General features: G+C 45.1%; 4 protein-coding genes across 4 annotated transcripts; all 4 read right to left on the reverse strand.

Moving 5' to 3' along the window:
* Nucleotides 1–2,072: 2,072 nt before the first annotated feature.
* On the reverse strand, nt 2,073–3,293 carry LOC100837816 (photosystem I reaction center subunit XI, chloroplastic). Its single transcript, XM_003576580.4, has 2 exons — nt 3,025–3,293; nt 2,073–2,762 (listed from the first exon to the last, which is right to left on the reverse strand). The coding sequence occupies exons 1-2, from the start codon at nt 3,160–3,162 to the stop codon at nt 2,271–2,273; spliced, it is 630 nt and encodes a 209-aa protein (XP_003576628.1). The 5' UTR covers nt 3,163–3,293; the 3' UTR covers nt 2,073–2,270.
* A 673-nt stretch (nt 3,294–3,966) lies between these two features.
* Nucleotides 3,967–7,158, reverse strand: LOC104584405 (tyrosine-protein phosphatase DSP3). The gene is made up of 5 exons (XM_010238988.3): nt 6,744–7,158; nt 6,543–6,636; nt 4,633–4,690; nt 4,476–4,519; nt 3,967–4,397 (listed from the first exon to the last, which is right to left on the reverse strand). The coding sequence occupies exons 1-5, from the start codon at nt 6,896–6,898 to the stop codon at nt 4,170–4,172; spliced, it is 579 nt and encodes a 192-aa protein (XP_010237290.1). The 5' UTR covers nt 6,899–7,158; the 3' UTR covers nt 3,967–4,169.
* Nucleotides 7,159–8,384: 1,226 nt separating this feature from the next.
* Nucleotides 8,385–10,843, reverse strand: LOC100821428 (chloroplast stem-loop binding protein of 41 kDa b, chloroplastic). The gene is made up of 10 exons (XM_010238989.3): nt 10,599–10,843; nt 10,357–10,497; nt 10,128–10,214; nt 9,952–10,042; nt 9,687–9,741; nt 9,532–9,592; nt 9,227–9,448; nt 9,019–9,135; nt 8,838–8,927; nt 8,385–8,706 (listed from the first exon to the last, which is right to left on the reverse strand). Exons 1-10 carry the CDS (start codon nt 10,692–10,694, stop codon nt 8,530–8,532), a joined length of 1,137 nt encoding a protein of 378 aa, XP_010237291.1. The 5' UTR covers nt 10,695–10,843; the 3' UTR covers nt 8,385–8,529.
* A 1,787-nt stretch (nt 10,844–12,630) lies between these two features.
* On the reverse strand, nt 12,631–15,268 carry LOC100822049 (beta-glucosidase 38). Its single transcript, XM_010238990.3, has 9 exons — nt 14,964–15,268; nt 14,711–14,769; nt 14,527–14,602; nt 14,361–14,432; nt 14,184–14,271; nt 13,834–14,077; nt 13,632–13,747; nt 13,308–13,551; nt 12,631–13,225 (listed from the first exon to the last, which is right to left on the reverse strand). The coding sequence occupies exons 1-9, from the start codon at nt 15,169–15,171 to the stop codon at nt 12,848–12,850; spliced, it is 1,485 nt and encodes a 494-aa protein (XP_010237292.1). The 5' UTR covers nt 15,172–15,268; the 3' UTR covers nt 12,631–12,847.
* Nucleotides 15,269–20,087: the final 4,819 nt, after the last annotated feature.

Consider the following 20,087-nt stretch of genomic DNA (forward strand, 5'->3'; position numbering starts at 1 on the left):
TTCATGCGTTAGCTTTGGTTATGATACTGCCATTAGCTTTCCCTGGATTCAGTTAGCCCAAATCATATATTTGACTTTGGCATTTGAGGAAGAGATTTGTCAATATGAAGCAATAAGGTAGTCACAGATGTGAATGTGCGCATGTTATTAGCTTTATAAATATGGATGCAGGGCGATTTATACTGATGTTGTTAGAAATATCAATAAGGTAGATGTGAATTTGCACTTCTTTATAAAACTATACATGTGGCGATGTACAAAACTGCATATATATGAATACAAAGACCGCAAGTGTTCGTCTATTATGGTTGAAAGGGGAAATTGATCCATAGGTATGTTAAACTCATTTTAATACAATGTTTTGCAGTTCTGAAGTGTTTCAGTGCATCCGTAGTGTTCCTTGTGATTTCCTTGCAGTTCCCATTTTCTTTACATGACGACGTCTAATTAATTGTAGTTATTGCTAGTATTGCTATGTATTTTTAATCATGCTGTCATGTAGTCCCGAAGTGTTGCGTAGGTTAGTTTTTTTTTCTTCCTGAAACCTGAAGTCAATTGTCCTTTTGATTTTCTGTTACATATACCTATTCTGAAACCACAAAACGGCCAGTAGCATGGACCAAGTGTTCTTTTGATTTTCTGGTGTGAGCCTTTTCTGATAAGAGGGTAACACTTATGTCACGCTCTTTAGCCCATATGTTGTTCATATAATCATCTATTCTTCCCCCATGTTGTTTGATGTAGGTACATGGTTCCATATCAAACTTGGAGATCTTGGAGATGATCATAAGGAACATTATCATTGATTGGAATCGTTATAAAATGGTGATGGTGCTTTGTTAGCAGCTGCTGTCTTGAATCTCTTTGCAGGAACTGTTTTTTCTTTATCATTTTAAGGGTCATAAATTAAGGTTGTTACCTCAAATTTGGTCCACTCTGTAATTTTGCTTGCTATCATTGTTCCTGTTTGGCGGATAGTCTTGTTCGGAGGATCTGGCACCTCGTTTTGGATTCAAAAAATTGTAACCTTGTGGTGTTTGATCCTAACAAATTTAGTTTCGGATATCAGTTTTGCTTGCCATTTATTGTTCCTTATATGATGCAATTTTTTCTTGAGTAATTTATTGACGCAATTTAGTTTCCCTGTTCTCAGTTCTTACTGGTGGCATATAGCAAAGTTTCTGTTTTTATCTTTTTCTCAAAAGTTGTTGAATTATTTCTAATTTTCTGGCATTAGCAAGAGCATGTCTAAAGTTATGGACGGACTGAACCTATCCCCTCCCTTTTCCTTCCCTGCTGGACGGACTGAACCCCAACGTTCCACTTATTTTCCCTTGCTGCCAAATGGACTCATGGATTAGTTGCTCTGCCATGAAATCTCTCCCGTGGAAGTGAGGGGATCCCCTCTGCTCAGCAAAATCCTCTCAGGGGGCTGCTTCCCTGGTTTATTCTCCCCGTGCAACCAAACGAGCCCTAAATGTTTTGGAAGGAAGGGGCCGGGCAGGAAAAACCCCCGGCCTGTTTCATTTTACTGAAACCGGAAACAGAGAAAAGTACCGGCGTCTGCTGCGATAACATGTGACTAGTAAAGATGTCTACAAGGCCTGGACATTTTACTCGTTACTCGTAGAGTAGCTCGACTCGTTTAATACTCAGCTAGCTCATTAAGAGCTCGGCTCCTTAGGCCAACGAACCGAGTAGAGTATCTTCTGAGGCTCGTTAACACTAACGAGATTAACGAGTCTGAGCTAACGAGTATCTAGCGAAGCGGCGAACAGCGATGCGATCGAACAAACCCGCGTACTGCTCGTTGCTTCGTTAGGCCCAGCAGTTCCACTCCCGAACAGGCAGCCCAACAAGCTACGTGGTTGATAGGTCAGAAAAGCTGACTGCTAGCCAAATGAAAATTAGAATTTTTTACACCCCATCTAGAAGTTAGAAAGGTTTGGCTGAATGCTCTCTACGGCCGTTATCTGTTGCGAAAAGGAGTATAAAAATACTAATGCAACATGTTCAACAAACTGCAGCCAAAAAAAAAAGCTTCAGGTCACTGCACGCAGATTCCTACTCAGTTTGCATCCTATCCTTATGACAATGGAACATTTCCTTTTCGAAATATACAATATTGCATTGGTCCATGTGTAAATCGATTTCACCCGGCCAGCTGAGAAATCAACACCCCCAAGTAACAAGTTTACAACTTACAAGTACAACAAACATTGACGCGAATCATCATCTACCCGATGCATATCACCATCACAAAACTCTTTCTACTTGAAGAAGTAGGGGAGGTCAAGCACGTAGAGGAGGAAGTAAGCCCAGAGGACGCCGGAGATGCCGCCGAAGAAGAACCCCCCGGTGAACTGCGACCACCCTTGGGCCGTCTGCAGCTTGTCGGCCTCCTTCTTGCGGCCCGTGAGCGTGAGCGTGGGCGCGGTGGACGGCGCGCCCTCGTCGAAGGACGACACGCCGTACATGGTGAGGCAGAGGCTGAGGATGGTGACGAGGCCCGCGGCGCCCAGGGCGCCCGCCTGCCCGTGCACGGGGGTGTTGCGGAGCGGGCCCGTCAGCGCGAAGGGGCCCACGAGGAGGTACCCGTGGGCCAGGCCCACCTCGATGCCCCGGAGCAGCGGGCTCACGGCCGTCCGGTACGCCGGCAGGTTCGAGAGGTACCACGCCACCAGCGGGCTCGACGTCACCGGGGTCTCCAGGCTGCCGATGAATGGGTCGCCGTTGATGGGCTGCACCACCTGGTACGTTGCCTGCGCCAAAGGACAATAACACCTATGTCAGCTATGGAATTCACCTCCCGTTTCTTCTTGGAATACATCATTTCCTTGAAAAATTTACTTATACTCCTTCCGATTCTAAATTGTTATCGAAATATTACATGTATCTATCTAGACGCTTTTTAAGAGCAGATACATCCATATTTAGGCAAATTTAAGTTAAGAATTTATGATCGTAAAGAAACATCTTTTGTACGAGTACTCGTATCTTTCTTCTCTCTGGCTGCTGACTGACCTTGTCGGGCTTGATAGCCTTGACGACGAAGCGGGGCCTCCTCGTCAGGGAAGCACCGGATAGGCCCCTGGGCTTGGAGCACGCCAGGCTGCTCTTCATCAGCTGGCTTGCCATCGGGGGAGCAAACGCAGTAGCCATCTTGATTTTTCCCTCAGTCTAGCACGTACAGACGCTCAACTCTCTGCTGCGAATGGGATGTTGATCGAGGTGGCCGAATTAGAGTGTGTGTGATCTTTAGATGCTGCAGGGGGAGTGGAGAAAATCTGGCGAGTGGCCAGTGCGGGGCCCTGCAGAGGAGATATGGTCCCGAGCTGTGCGGCGTTCATTGGGTGCAGCCCTATCACCTTATCTCGATGCTTGGAGATCTCCTCCCTCACGTTGCTTGCCTACCTGGCACGCAGAGCCAGCGTTCTGCCACGTGGAGGATTACACAACTTTGTTTGGTTTTGATCTAACTCTAACAAAGTCATGTTTTAGTGCTTGTTCCTCTCTTTGCCATTGTCCAAACATCAAACTTCCGAGGATGTCGTGTTTCCTCTTTCATTCGCACGATTCTAAAATGGAAATGTAGAAACACATAACACTAATACGGAAAACATAGGGATATATGATAAAAAGTTATAGCCGCACCACACAAGGAACACATGAATTTTCTGTGGAGACGTAGGAGCGCTATTTAGTGGCACCTAGGAATCTGTCTCATACATGTTTTTTCGCTTAGATCGGTCATGGATTAATTAACAGCATTTTGGAAAAACTGAAGTCCACACAGGAACCACGCCCTTAGAAAAAACATTAGTACTCCATGTGTATATATCAAACTCAAATTTAAATTGTGTGCCGTCATAAATTTTATGTGTACATACTTGAATGACAATTTACAATTAAAACTGAAAAAAAAAACTTAATCACCTGCAACTTTGAATGGGGGAAGCATAGAAATGTAACCTGGTGTAAACAACTTGGAAGATCATTGCTCAATGAATTGAAAGTTGAATATTCACATCAAGGCATGAAGACATGTAAAAGAATCAGATGCCCAAGTACCAACTTCTTTTGTTACATTCAGCAGCTTCTGCAATCAAACTCAGCCAGGACTCAGGGTACATGACAGGAGGTAGTCAAGCGGCTCACGATTACGGTTGCTATCTCTCCTTGTATGCGAGGCGCTTACTTTTCTGGAGGCAACCGTGGTACAGGTAGATGAGCATGAGCATGCAATCGCTCATGCAGGCGACACTGAATGACTCTATGAACCTCAGATCAGACAACCGTGCCTTGCCGGCAGCGTAGCGGTGATACTCTTCAAAGACTGATGAAAGGCACCAGTTCTGCAGCTTCCTGAAGCAGCCCACGAGACATCCAGTACGGTGCTGAAGTTTGAACAGGAAGTAGTCAAGACTAGGAAAAAATGACTTTTCGGATTTAGAAAAGAACTGCATTTGTTGTACCTTCCCTCTTTTGCAGTGGATTAGAACTGGGTGGTTCCTTACATCTGAAAAAAGAAGTAAGAGGAACACAATAAGCAAAGGAAAAAATAATTGCATAGGGCATTCTGATAGTAATAAGCTACACGAAAGATAAACGGAGATGGAACCTAATCAGTACCAAGTAAGACCCTAAGAGCCCCCATGATGGCATCCACAGGAATGCACACGTATGGGTCCTGCAGACGCAAACATTTAAGAAACACTGAACCTCTTAATACAGGAATTAAAGAATGAACATATAGCAAAAGCTATTTTCTCTTCAAGCACCAAAACAAAGTGAAAAGCAAAACAGCATCCTGAATTCCACGAAGTTTAAATTGGAATATCTGGTGAAACTAAGACAAGCAACACCAATTTAACAGCAGTGCTCGTGAACACATATATAAGGAAAAATATGTTCATCAGTAGTTCTATGTTTCTAACAGGTCATTCATCACCTTCGAATGAGTGACAAAAGATTAGTATTAGTTTCTACTACTTCAGAACAATAACACCAAGCTAGGAGTATGCTTAATTGCTTACACAGATCACACCATGACATATATAACAAATAATCGTTGATCAAACTTCTTTCAGATTAAGTAAAGAGCATAAATGTTCAGCATCAAAACACTCTGTTATCAAATGTAACATTTATATTTTCTACACACGTATTGAACGCATAATTTGGCATGTCTTTTAGCCAAAAATACCACAAAAAGGAGGATACAGAAAGAGTCATATGATACCACAATTACTAAGTCAGACGCATTGTTCTCAAAAAGAAAAACTAAAGTCAGACGCATGTTTTGATAACATCAGAGATTTTGTAATAATTTTGAGAAAATTGTGTAATGAAAACAGTTGAAAAAGGGGGGAAATCAAAATAACTGCTTAGTATTATATTTCCATAACGAAAGACGAAAATACTTAGCATGTGTATTAGCTTGAATTATTATACGAAGACAGTAAAGAATTGTTATGTGCTGCATATAGTCACCAGCAGAAAGAGGACATGATTTATTCTTCTTTTTCAAAATTTGACTTCAGCTTCAAATTATCTAACAAAATCACCTTAAATACTCCCATGGGATAACCTATTTACTTTCATTAAAAATGGGCATGTGATTTGTTGTCCAAATTACTACCCGCTGTAGAAAACAGACTGTTGGTAAAATAAAAGAAAGGTTCCATAAGGAACTATATACAAGCAGACACATAGCAGAGATATACAAGAAAGTAAGAAACTACTGAAGGCATTAAGCAACAGAAGGAAATATCCATATTATATGGTGCCTTGACCAGAGAGCTGAGATTACAGTAATAAGCTTTCCACTACTACTTAATCATATTAAGTGGAGAAACTTAACATGAGAAGCCATCCTGCCCAATCATTCTCCCTTCATTGTTCAACCGTGGGGCTATCAGCAAATGACAGAAGATAATACTTGGTAGCAGTATTAACGACGAAACTAATATGAGAAAACTTCAATCCAATAGCATCAATTCACCAAATCCTATTATTTTCAACTCATTGTCTCCATAGTCTCCAATTGGTCAAAACTCAAAACATGATGCAATAAAATCTTGATGCTTACAACCACCCTCCTTTTGGAACATATTAGTACCACTCAGTCTACTGTCTAAATATATTATGAATAGAAGTATAAGCACATAATTAGTTATGATTTAAAAGGCAAGGTTCTGATACAAGCAGAATCAACTCAACTGGTCCCGAACTGTAATTGGGCAATCTACCTGTAAACTATGCTGCAGCCAATGGAGATGCGGTTACCAATATTATATATTGGATCTACCAAGGCAAAAACTAAGCTGTACTAAGCTTTAGAAAACAAAATTAAGCAATTTTGGTGTATCCTTTGGATTCCACCTCCCATAGGAGCGCAAAATGACAAACAAGATTCACTGAACAACCCTTAAATTCAGCATAAACGATACTATAGATTAACGAACAAAATTGCCGTAAAGAAAAAAGAACATATCCAGACATGGGGGTAAAAAGTAGGGTTCCCTAAAACGTATGCTCACCTTGTTTCCTTCAATCCCGAACTGGAAGAGGTGAATACCCTCCACCTCTAGGAACTCGGAGTTGGCCTCCGGGTATGGCTCCGGGCAGAGATACCTGCACGCAAACGAGAACTGCATAAATACGAACACCACACCTGCCACAGAGAAGTGAGGACACGGGGGAAGGGAACCAAATTAATTGAAAATCAAAGAATCACTCACACGATAGATCGGAGCCCGAGGCCACGCAGGAACCCGAAGTTGACGGCGTCGGGGAATCCCGACCGGTACACCCCCTTGTCCACCATGCCGAAGTTCGCAGGCGGCGCCACCATCGCCGCCGCCGCCGCCGCCTCGTCGAACTGCTCCAAGATCATGCTCTTCCCGGGAGGGTAGCTAGCTCGGCCCCAATTTGCTGAATCCGAGATCGGGTTCCGCAACAGAGCACGCGGCTCTCGTGTTGGGACTGGAGAGATCGAGGATGGGGGATCCGAGAAGGCGCGCGAATGCGCGACTAGGGCTCCGGGAAAATCGCAACGGTCGCGTCGTGGGCAAGGGGGAGTCACGTGGGTTGCTTGCGATCCACAGCACGCGGATGGTTTGAGTTCTGGGATAGGAAGCGAAAATGATCTTTTGACGTTGCAATCTCAGAAAGGTAAGTTTTACATGAACAGATGTTCGTATCAACTTATTTTGAATTCTGAAATCAAATAGTTAGGTGTGAAACTAGTCCAAAATGTGGGCTCAAAAGAGTGGTAATCAAGTTAGAGTAGGGCCATTAACATGTAGCCTCGCGCGGCATTTAATGCCCTAAACAACTTGCATTGTAACTCTTATATCTTTTGACTCAAGATTTCAAATGACGTGCTGTTTCATTTTTCTAAAAGTAGATTTCATATGATGTCCATATTTACACTCCAAATGTGCTTGACACGTTCATAATCATGTGCAATGGTGCAGCAAGGTTGGGGACGAATTCTAGAGCTGCTCGTGTGTCGTTTGATGGTCGGGGCAGCATGCTTGACTTCGAGTCGTAAACCTGAGCACAAGTAGCACACTAGACTTAGGTAGTATAAAATTCTCATCGATATTATCGTTAGGAGCAGCAACGAACGCATTCATCTCTTGTTGTATTTGCTTAGCACGGCTCCTTGTTATGAGATACAAATATGTTTTCTTTGTTGATGTTTCAATCTTTAGCTGTGATTCTTCATGAGGAGAAGATGACGCACAAGGTGAACCAAGGATGTCCTCATCACCAACGCAACCAAAAATACCGATATAATGAAAAGTGCTAGTCAATCCACTTATACTTCAATAGTTTTATCCACTACTTTCACTTTTATGATATAATCTACCATATTTAACAAAATTTGTAAAAGTTTACTCAATTTAAACATATTTGTGACACTAGTTACCACATCTATTATTGCTTTCTTCCATTTCCCACGAATTCTGACAAGTGGGGCCCACTCGTCAGTCCTAAGTTAGCGTGACATGCGGAAAGCTTGTCGATGGCCAAGTGTGTCTCGCTTGGCCACACCTCGTGGCTGCCACGAACTCAACAGTCGTGCTACAATGCTCTCAAAAATTTGGTTGAAAGTTGTACTGCGTATTTGCAGTTGAAAACTTCAATTAGACCAGATTAGGTCACTTAGGTGGGCACAAAATTTTGGGTTGAAATCTGATGGGAAATTGGTCGAACGTTAGATTTCAATTCGGTTATAGGTGGTTTACGTAAGGTTTGAAACTTGAACATCCGATTGATAACGTCTCCCGTGCGTGCGTTCTCACAAATGCTGTAGCCGCGCGCTCGGGCTCCTCTGGACTGCCATCCATCCACCACCAATAAGAGCCCCCGACAAAGTTCAGATGAGTTTCTTTAGAAATGAGAGATCGAGCTGGGTGTTAGCTTTACACAATTACACGTCTCATCGGATAAGCGAATATACATATAAGCACTGAACCTATCCCAAAACTGAGATTGTCTTCCTTGTGCTCTAGCCTCTCACACGCTGACGAGCTTCTTGCCGAGGATCATGTCGTCCGTGGTGAAATCGGCCTCCTTCCTGAACGTCCCGCGGCCGAAGTCGAGGCTGTATGAGTCCGTCAGGCCATCGACGAGGTCGTACTCCGGCGTGAATCCGAGCTCCTTGCTGGCCTTCTCCACTGACGCGAAGAAATGCTGCCGAAGTTGCATCGTTCAGGGTCAGCAAATTAACACAAAGCCATGAACACGCGTTGTATAGCAACACATTTTTTGTTTCAGAACAGCAAGCAGAGAAGGAACTGCTTGCAGTTGTAACTACGTAGTACCTGGTCTCTGAAGGGGAAGGCCTTCTTCTTGCCGAAATCGAAGTCCTTGGGGTTATAGTGGATGATCTCAGGCTCAGGGAACCCTCCAGCCTGCATCGATCAAAACACAAAGCACAGAAAAGTTTACGTTACCAATGCAGTTTGCAATGCATGCTGGAACCACTTAGGAATAACTTGTTACCTTTGCACATGCCCTGGCTAGGCCGTCGAAGGTGACGTACTTGGTGCCCGAGATGTTGTACACCTGTTTGCTGGCCGCGGGGTTGCCGAGGACCTTGATGAATGCCGTGGCCAGATCCTGTCGTAGATAGAATCAAGCACATGCAAGATTCAGAAACAGACATCATCCCCACTGCATAGTGATTGGCAGCGAGTGCTTCCTTCTTTACCTTGACGTGGCCGAGCTGGGTGATTTGGTTCCCGGCGCCGGGGATGGGGATCGGCCGGCCGGCCTTGAGCCGGTGGAAGAACCACTCCTCCACGGGGTTGTAGTTGAGGGGCCCGTAGATGTACACCGGCCTGATCGATGTCCAGTTCACACCGCTCTTCTCCAGCAGGCTCTCCGTCTCCAGCTTCCCCTTGTGCCGGCTTTTCGGGTCCACCGCGTCAGTCTACCAGAGAAAAATCTTGCCAAGTGTCAACGGTCACCATATATTGTTATGCTGACATTGTATCAAGTGAGACGTGGAAATACCTCAAAGTGAGGGAGCAGGTCTGATTTCAGGTACACTCCTGCTGAGGAGCAATAGATGAACCTGAAATTAATAGCTCAACAATGTTAGCTAGCTAATTCAGGGCATTGAAATTCGCTAAACGTCTTGTTTTGTTCAGATCATCTAGATGGCTTACTGTTCCAGGTTCGGCAGAGCCTCTAGTATGGGGGCTACCTCAGTGGCCTCACGCCCTGAAACACAAAGGCGTTATATATTAGTTATAACGCGATGCTATTGTTATCTTTCATGGGAGATATCAGCTGATAGTTTCAGTAGGGGAAGGGACAATTTGCATTTCAGAATATACTGATTGCCACGCTTATGTCAACCTGGCTATTAGTTATGGACAGACATTTGATATTGTACCATAAAAGTCTGTTTTATCGTAGCTGACAGGTTACCATTAATATCGTAGACGACATCGAAGCCCTTAGCAGAAAGGTTCGTCTTGACGAAGTCAAAGTCTTGCCTGTCACCTTTCAAATGTAGCACCTACACCCAAATATCACAAGGTAATTGATATGGTATAAGTGGTTTAAGAACACAAACCAAGACAAGATAGGAGGAAACAGCATACCTTGGAAGAGAACTCTGCATACTCTGCATCTGATTCACCTGGCAACTGCTGGGTTACGGGTGCCTTTCCTCTAGTGAACAATGTGACCTGACAAATTTCAATTTCTTTTTGTTCATTTCATCTAATCAAGTGCTGATGCTACCAGTCCAAAAAACCAAAGACATGATTGATGGATGTATTGATTGACTTAAAGAAATTGGGTCAGAAATGTATCTACATATGCACTGACCTGATGTCCCTCCTTGACAAGGAGTCTGGACATGAAGACACCAATGAACCTGGTGCCCCCCATGACAAGAATGTTCTTAGAGTCTGCAGCCGCTGCCACCTGCATTCTTGCCCCCCTTGGCTGCCATGATCTCCTCCTATTCTGTGAAAGATAAAATTCCCCAACCATGTTTTCAGTTCTGCCATGCCTGCATGATCATCTTATCGTTGGAATCAGGAAAGGTCTTGTTTTGTTTTGATCACCTGGGTTGACATGGAGAGGGCTGCACCACTGAAGTCGGAGAGAGGGGATGATGGCAAGAGGAGGCTGCTCTTCAGGGAGGCCATTGCCGGCGCCATCTCTCTTCCCTTCTGTTGCCCTCCCCCACACTGCGCTAGCCTGTGCTATTATAAAACGAGGTACAAGCAAGAAGAGGAGGGGGACTTTGTTTGTTGAGGATGGTGGTATATCTCTGGCCTGAAACCTGTGGTTCAGTGTGTGCTAATAGGGAAAAGAATTAGGTGTTGGGTATTGTATTTGGCTTGTGTGGAGGGGGGAGCAAGCAAACCCTATCCTCTGTTCTGTTGGATCCTCTCCTCTCATTCTTTCTTGTGTACTGTTTGGCAGCATTATGATCAACTGATGTTGACATCTTTTCCCTTCGTATTATGTCAGTCTAAAACATGAGCCATGGTGTCCACAGCTCAAAACATTGTCGTAAATACATTGATTGAATTTGCAAAGAGGCTAATTAGAATGCAGCGCTGGCTGGTTTTGTAAAAGTGTGAGTATCTATTTTTCAGCCGACATAGAAATAATTATTTCTCAGCCGACAATCATAGCCATCCGACGAAGATTTTCTGTCATGTGTACTTACATCAATCTTACACAAATCTCATGATTGATTGAATCTGACGGTTGTTAACGTCGACAAAAAAATAGTTATTTCTCCGACGTACGAGAAATAGCAAACCGTTTGCAAGAAGGAAAAAATAGCCCTGAACTCTTCTAGGGCTGGGCATTCGGAAGAAACTATTCAGTTTATTTTGTACTCCAATTTCGCTTACCGGCAAAGCAATGACAACCGAAATCAATTAACATCTAAAAGGGCAAAACCGAAATCCGGTCCAGCCATCCAGGAAGCGGTCGGTGTGAGGCTGCACATCCCGCTGCGGAGCACGGCGAAGTGAGGGAAGGACGCGGTGGCGAGGAAGAAGCACGGGGGCATTGCGGGAGCAGATGGAGTGGAACGGGGAAGAGGTGGAGGCGGGATATGGCGGCGCTCTACAGTCTCTCCGGTACTTCGCTGGCGGCGGGGATCGGGACTTGTCCTGTCCCTGCTGTTGCTGTGTGTGGCGGCGGGGGAAACTGAGGAAGGAGAGGAGGGAACGAGAGGGAGAGCCGGAGAGGATGAGCAGTGCGCTTAGTTAGTTGGGCTGGCCACTGGGGCATGGCGGAGTGGGCCAGCGGGGATGCACGGGTAGTTGGGATGGGCCAGTTCGGTTTTCTGGTTAAAAACTGAAGCGAGCAAATCTAGCGCCGAGGAGGAAAAAAAAAAAGCGAGGGGTCGCACCTGACATGCGGGATCTACATGTAATAAATACTGTCAACAGCGTTTAAATCAGTGTTTTGGATGGAGTGAGACTGTTGGACACAAAACGTGTGGTTTTGCGGACAAATTAGCAAAAATCAGTGCTCGTTGAGAAGACTGACTCAAAACATGTGGTTGTATAAATTATAATCCTTCCTTCCCAGTTTAAACGTCGTATTAGGATTTTATTTCTTTCCCATAATAAACGTCGTACTAGCGCTAATCAGTTACTCCGTCCCTGCCTCTCTTCGATTCTCCCGTAGTTTGCACTGGCCTCTTTAATGCCCGAGGGAAAACACGTTCCTGCACTAGGCCGCGTGGACGGACGAGACTCGTCGCTCGCTCGCGCTCGTCGAAGCGGGTGCGTTTGACCACGCGAACTCAATGCACCGTTCTTCGGGTTCACGCGTACCGGCCAGTATTAGTATTCGATAGTTTTCCAAGACGAGGTTTAAACTGGGAAGGAGGGAGTATCAATGTTGTTAGTAGGTTCTCGGGGTCTTTGAGGCCGGCCGTATTTTAATAAAATTTCAGTTGCAATTATATGAGGGTGGTACTTCCTTCCCTTGTCCGAAAATAGTTATTCCGAAAGTGAAGATAAACAATGAAATGAAAAAAAAATGTTGCAAGGGCGCGCAAGCCAAATTTCCGAAACTGCCTTTGTTATCACGGACCAATATCTGAATGTGTCGGCGCTGAGACGGTTCAGAGTTCAAATCCATCCATCCAAAATTCAACACTCTTTAAAAAAGAAGAACAATCTCACTACTAGCACAGTAGTATGTACTAATCTAGAAAGGAGAGAGGGAAACAAAACAAAAAATGAAATTCGTATCTCTGTATGATCTGAACTACCCTTATTGATCCAACCAAGTTAAACTAACATTTGAAAGAAGAAACGCAAGCAGCTAGCTAGGGTGGTCATTCTTCGTTCTTGATCATCTTCCTGAACCAGCGCGTGGAGTCCTTGGGGTAGCGGGTGAAGGTCTTGCGGTCGACGTAGACGAGGCCGAACTTGGAGGTGAAGCCCATCCGCCACTCGAAGTTGTCGAGCAGCGACCATGCGAAGTAGCCGACCACCCTGGCGCCGTCGTCGATGGCCCGCTTCAGCTCGTGCAGGTACTGGTCGAAGTAGTCGATCCTGAAGTGGTCGTAGAGCGCGTGGGGCAGCGTGTCGTTCCCCGCCTGGTCGATCCCGTTCTCCCCGATCACTATCACCGGGTTCCTGAACTTGTCCTTGACGTGCATCACCGCCTTGTAGAATCCCCACGGCACCACATACAGCCAGTTGGAGAACGCCTGCCGTGTATACATGTTGTGTTCACCAAATCAGAAAACCCAAACCCTGCATAATCTGTAGTAATTAACTCTGTTTTGGTACCTGTTTTCCTATGAGCACGCCGTTGCGGTCGTAGGAGATCTTGGCTTGCCAGTCATTGGCGTAGCTCATGTGCGTGAGGTTGACGTAGTGCTTGACGTAGTAGGAGGTGTAATGGTTGATCCCGATGTAGTCGGCGGAGCCCTGCACCAGCGCGGTCTGCTCGGGGCTGAAGCTGGGAAGCCTGTCCCCCACGATCTTCTGCATCGTCTCCGGGTAGTGCCCGTAGGTGATCGGGTGCAGGAACCTGCAACGAACAGAAAGAGATTCAACCGAGTTCAGTTTTCAGCCGTTGGATGTTTTGGCAGTGTGGAGATGGATGGTCACCATCCGAGGGTGAACTCCCTGGCCCTGTGCGCCGCGTACTCGTCCTCGATCGTGTAGTTGTAAGGCTCGTACCACACGAAGTCCAGCAGGATGCCGATCTTCCCCTTCTGAGCTGCCTGGAAAATTAGCAGAGAAATTAATGTCAGGAGAAGAAATGTTGGAAGAAGAAGACGATATCATGAATGAAAGATATATGACTGGCCTGGTACTTGTCGCGGTAGATCTTGACGGCGGCGGCGTGCGAGAGGAGGAGGTGGTGGCCGGTGATGTAAGGCTCGGTGGCGGAGTTGCCGCCGAAGCGGCAGCCGGTGCACCGGCCGGGGGCGAAGAAGCCGTCGCCGTAGCCGTGGGAGGCCATCATCCGGGGCTCGTTGATGGTGAACCAGTTCTTCACACGGTCCCCGTACGTCTTGAAGCAGAAGTCTGCAAAGTTCCCAAAGTCGCTCCTGCATGCGAAAACACACCCAGGGCATGAGTTGGAAGCAGAGGACCATCAAATTACAGTACTTCTATATTGATTGCAGAATTTTGAAGCTCGATCTGAACACTTACACGACTCTGGGGCTGAGCCAGCCGTTGTACTGGTTGTTGAGCACCTCGGGCAGGTCGTAGTGGTACAGAACGACATACGGAGTGATCTCTGTCGACGCGCAAATGTTAAATTCATCAGCTTAGAGGAATTTCCAGGAGATCCATGACCCAAATAAAAAGGATAAAGATGGATGGTACTGTTGGCGAGCATGTAGTTGATGAGCCGGTGGTAATAATCCACGCCGTCCTTGTTAATCCTCCCAATCCCGCCTGCAATTTTTGTGCACAAGTTTTGTTAAGAACAAGAAGACATCACTGGATCGCAAATCCAACACGGTCAGGGTGTGTTTCAGGGAGGACGTACTGGGGAAAATGCGCGACCAGGAGATGGAGAAGCGATAGGCGTCGAAGCCCACCCTCACCATGTTGTCCACATCATCCTGCAGGAGGAGGCCATCAGAGAAATACCCATCATCAACAGATCAAAACCACTGCTCATTCTCCCAAGATTGGTCGAAATCAATCTGCTTTTTTTCTCACAAAATTACCATGTAGCGATGGTACTCGTCGACCGTCACGTTGGCTGTCGCGTTATCAGGAGTAGCACCTGTATGAAAAACAAAATCAAACAGGGGTATGTAGCCATCCACATCAGTGTATCAGGAGTATTACTACTCCCTCCGATCCATATTACTTGTCTCAAATTTATCCAAATATGAATATATCTATGTTTAAAAAGCGTCTAGATACATATAATATTTCGACAAGTAATTCCGGCCGGAGGGAGTATATGATTCTGACCTGGAAATTTGAGGAAGGTGTCCCAGATGCAGGGCCCTCGGCCATACTTGAGGGCGTTCCCCTCCACCTGGTACGCCGACGAGGCCGTGCCGAAGACGAAGCCCTTGGGGAAGCTGTCCCGGTTGAGGTCCCCTGGCTTGCCGTGAGCGAGGAGCGCCAGGGACAGGAAGACGAGTGCCCGCGCGGCGGCATGGGGATGGGGCTCCATGATGTTGGAGGAGATCGGCAGTGGTGGTGTGTAGGCCGGTGGCTGATCCGGGAGGCTTTATATGGAGAGCCAGTGAGACCATGCAGGAGCAGCTATACGCAGCAGCTCCATGCAATACGCAGCAGCTATATATAGCGCTTTCTTCTGGCACAAACGGCGGCACACCGGAGGACTGTTTCTCTCTTGCAATACGCAGCAGCTCCATGCATGCAGCCGGCGATTGTGGAACACTGACTTAACTGGTCCTGAGTACCCTGAGCCACTACTTTGTTTTGGGTTTCTTTATTTTCTGTTTTTTTCTTCTCAAAATCTTGTTTAGTGTCCGTGCTAGAAATCGTCATCCGGCGTGCTCGCTTCTCGAGAGTGTCTGTTTCCCAATCGAGTTAGAAATAGTTGCTTCTCAATCGACGATCATGGTCATCCGATTAAAATGTTTTTATCATTTGCACTTGTATGAATTTTGCACAAACCTCAATGATTGGATCAAATGGTTGTTAGCATCGACTTAGACATAGTTATTTCTCTGTCGCTTTAGAAGTAGCAAAACCGCACTTTTTACTCCTTCCGTATTCGATCCAGCGCATGCAACATGCTGGACACCGCTCAGCTCTTTCCATGCACACTGGCTCACCTCATATCACCACTTCCGTTGGCAGCCTGAGGCCAACGTTGGTGGTGCCGCGTCCCTTGGTCCTCCAAAATGATTTGCCCCGCGATATGGATCCAACACCAGTGATGGTGCTGCCTTCTCCTCCCTCCTCCAAGCCCACCCATCTACCGCCAGAATTGCTACCACTCGATGGCTGGGAACACAAGCTATCAGATCTCGAAGGCGTATCTGGCCAAGCCCACTGGTGCACCCGTGCGCCCGAGCAACCAGAGCCACCGGATGGAAAATGAAGGGTCTAGATTGAAACAACAAAAATAATTCACAAGTTTTGCGTTTAGGCCCTTAAGTTTGTTGCGAATCAACCCGCAGGTGGATTTATACAGAACTAGGGGTGAATCAGCCCGCAAGTTTGTTGCATTTAGGCCCTTGATCACAAGTTTTTGGATTAGGGGTGGATTTAAACAGAACTAAGGGTGTGAATGAAAAAAACACTATAGAGGAGTGGATCGCAGGTTGATTCGCAAGAAACTTGAGGGCCTAAACGCGAAATGACAAATGGGTATGTTTGATCTAATCTTGGCCCTTGCATTTCCATCCCACGACCCACGTGGATCGGGCGCACCGCATGCACCAAATGGCTCGGTGCACCTGATATGCCCTCATTAGATCTCCTAGCAGGTCCCAGTTGCCTTGCCGGCAAAGGCCTTTGAGGGGGTAGGGGATGATGGCCACCATTGCAGGAGTTCTTCGAATTGAGATTTACGTATCGAGAGACTGCACTGACTCCAAGATTATGGACATGGAAACAAACTAGCGAACTAGAGAGATTGGGGATAAAGAGCCCGTGTTGGGTGAATCAGAGGGAGAACGAACTAGATTAGTCAGAATAAGAGGAGTTGAGGACAAAGAGTGTGCCTTGGGTGAATTTTTGCAAAACGAAATGGATGTTAAGTGAGGAAGCATGCAAATAAATGCAAATGTTGTCTAAATTTGAGCCGGCAGATTTAGATCATTGGTCTAAGAAGCACAGGTACAAGATATAGGTCAGATTAATGTTGTCTTATTTAATTAATATTGCATTTTTTGTTGATATATTATTTAAATTTCATTATATGCTCCCTCCGACCGGAATTCCTTGTCGCAGATTTAGTGCAAAGTGATATATCATTAAATTTCATTGATACCAGTACATTACTGTTTCAGGGATATATCATTAAAGTTCCAGTGATATAGTAACAAAGAAATAATGATATTTGAATTAACATATGATTGAATTTTCACTCGTATTGAAATTTCAATAAAAATTAATCATAAAAGTACTTTAATATTTGCTGTCATCCCATCTTGGAGCTCCTATAGTTGTGTATCATGTCTCTCTCTCTCCATCTCCATTTAAATTTGTGACATCATCAAAGCTCCAAAATTATAAATTTACCGACATGACAACTATCGGAGAGGCTGACAATATAATTTACCTTTTATTTTAGGGCGTGCTTATATCTCAGCCGATTGATTTTAAGAAAATAAACTTAAATTCGACTATCAGAGCCGTTGGATTAATATCTAGATGTCATTCGCTCTTTTTCTTTCCATTGTTCGCCCCAGATCTTAAAGCACGGACTATATCTAATGGCTCATGAATCAAGTTATCTACTAAAAATAAAGCAAACTTTGATAAAGCAAAGCCGTTTATTTTATTTTCTTACGAGATGATTCCTCTTATGCAACGACTCTGCTAAGATCTTCGAATCCTAGCCATGCTAGTATCTTTTCCTCGAAGGATATATGATCAATCGTGAAGCTGCGGCAGCACCGACAAAATTACCCTTTAACTAAACTACTCCTTTAGTCTCACTGAACCTTAGTCACATCAACTGCAGTTTCCCAGTTAGGCAAAGGACTAAGAATGGAGCAGCCCAGACAGGACCTGAGAATCGGAGCCGCGAGCGATCGGGGAGAAAATGGCCGTGAACATAATGATAGCTGCAAAAGCTGAGATTTAACCGACAGCAATCTCTGAGCAGATAAAATCCATTGGCCTTGTCCATGGAACCACGCATGTGCTGGGCGCCTGGGCGAGGAAAGGAGATACGCCTCGGCAACCGAAAAGGCAAACATGTATACATGCGGGAAAAGCCAGATCTCTTCGTCACCAGAAAAAGAAAACGGAAAAAAAAAGCACGGTCGTTTTTTTCTTTTTTGAAGCTCGCAAAAGCACGGTCTTTATTCCGGCGGCCCTCCGTTTTGCTTTCCTGGGTGAACAACCATATGTAAGCAAATACTCGTGACGTCAACAAACGAGGGCAGACGCTGCAGTAGTTCCCATCCGTACGTGAATCTGGTGATAACCAAATACTGAGATTTATATATCGAGATTAAATGAAGAAACAAACAGGCGATCAAATCAGGCATTGGGCCGCGCCCTCCATGGCAGATCCGACGGTGACCGGTGTCCTCTCCCTTTATCACCGCCACCCATCGGCATCGATGTCACCACTTTGGCTCCTCTTCTCCATCGTCCTTCCTAGGGGTGCAAATGTGCAATTGTTTCGGATAGTGTCTGGAAAACCAAACGATCAAAAGGTCTCAGATGGTATTTAGTCAGATATCTATACCAATATATTAAATTGGAGTTGGTGGTGATGGTATGGACGTCGCGGTACGTCACGTCACTGAAATTACGTCCAATATGTCACCTAATACCCCAGGTTCGGAAGCTGTCCGTCTTCGTCCATCCTCAGCGCAAGCCCCCTCCTCTCGATCTCCCGCATGACACGAGTGCAAGCTCCCGTCCTCCTCAGTCCCCACACGAAACGGATCTCCCGCATGAGAAAAATTATTCCGTAACGACGCACGGACACTCTGCTAGTCTGTATAGTTTTCTGGTTTTGAAACAAGCTGAATCTATCTAGAAATTGAGCAGATTGTTTTTGGATAGGTCTCTTATGGAGTTATGGTACCGAAAGTAATAATGTGCCGAACATTTATTTTTACCGATAATCATTTAACAAATCAGCAACCATGATTTATTAAATTTCCATGATACATCCTTTGTTTCACCTTGTATCACAAACTAAAGAAACTTAGTTAGCTCATTGTTCTTCTCACTCCTACATCATGTCTGTATCTTGGAACACCTTTAGGAGTAAAAAGTTGAGTTCTTTGACGTTCAAAAATGTGTGTGTTGTACTTTTGTTCTTTGTTCCTGGCCATTAAGAAAAAAACTTGACCACATAAACGAAATTTGTTACTCCCTCCGGCCGAAATTATTTGTCGAAATATTACATGTATCTAGACGCTTTTTAAACATAGATACATCAATATTTGAACAAATTTGACACAAGTAATATGCGCTGGAGGGAGTACTTTTTAATTATGATCAGGAATGAAGTCTTTGTCTAACTAACTTGTTGGCTAGGCAAGCTACACGTCATCAGAAAACGATATATTCTCACGGATGCATGATTGTGTTCATATCATTTGCCGGTGATGGAACAACATACTCCCTCCAATGCATGATAACTGTCTCAGATTTAATACATGGATCGGAGGGAGTATGTTATTGCAGATACACAAAAGAAAAGCAGTAGACACTTTTGATCCATGGTCCGTAGGAATTTCTCCTTATGAAGTATGCATGTAATTATCTTCACCGATATACTCACCCGATGTGTCCCGAGTTCTTCATCGAACAATACATTTACGGCACCTGGTCCGATAAGAGACCGAACAGAATGCATGACTAACGTACCGAGACTATGTTGGTCACGGTGCCGAACAGAAGCAATGATACCAAGGTGTAGAACGAAGGAAATTGCAACAAGTGCCAATCTTTTATTTCTATGTTCTGATATACGAACGAAAACATATTTGTTCCTTCTAAAGTTTAATTACTACATGTTTTAATTGATTTATACTATTTTTATTTATTAGATTCTTAGACTAAATTGCTTTTAATTATGGATAGCCATAATTCTCCCTGATCCTCTATCCGTGCCACTTTCGTCCGAATCCGAAGACGAACTTTGCACCACGGTAGTTGGACCCTCAAGACTTCTCAAAATAATGGCAGGAAATGATGAACTCCCCGCCAACGTCAAGTCCCTCGTCAATTCCGAGAGGTGCAATTTGCGCCTTGCTCAACTCTTCGAGCCATGCCATGTGGGCTGTGGCAACATCGCAACCACATCCACTAGCACCTGGCCCAGGAGCTACTCAACACGGAGACACTAGAGAGCTTGGCTCTGATGCGAATACCAACTTACCATCCGCTCTACTACCCTTTGTCACCAACAACGCAAATGGT

The sequence above is a fragment of the Brachypodium distachyon genome, chromosome 4 (genome assembly GCF_000005505.3).
Source record: "Brachypodium distachyon strain Bd21 chromosome 4, Brachypodium_distachyon_v3.0, whole genome shotgun sequence".
Taxonomy (NCBI): domain Eukaryota; kingdom Viridiplantae; phylum Streptophyta; class Magnoliopsida; order Poales; family Poaceae; genus Brachypodium; species Brachypodium distachyon.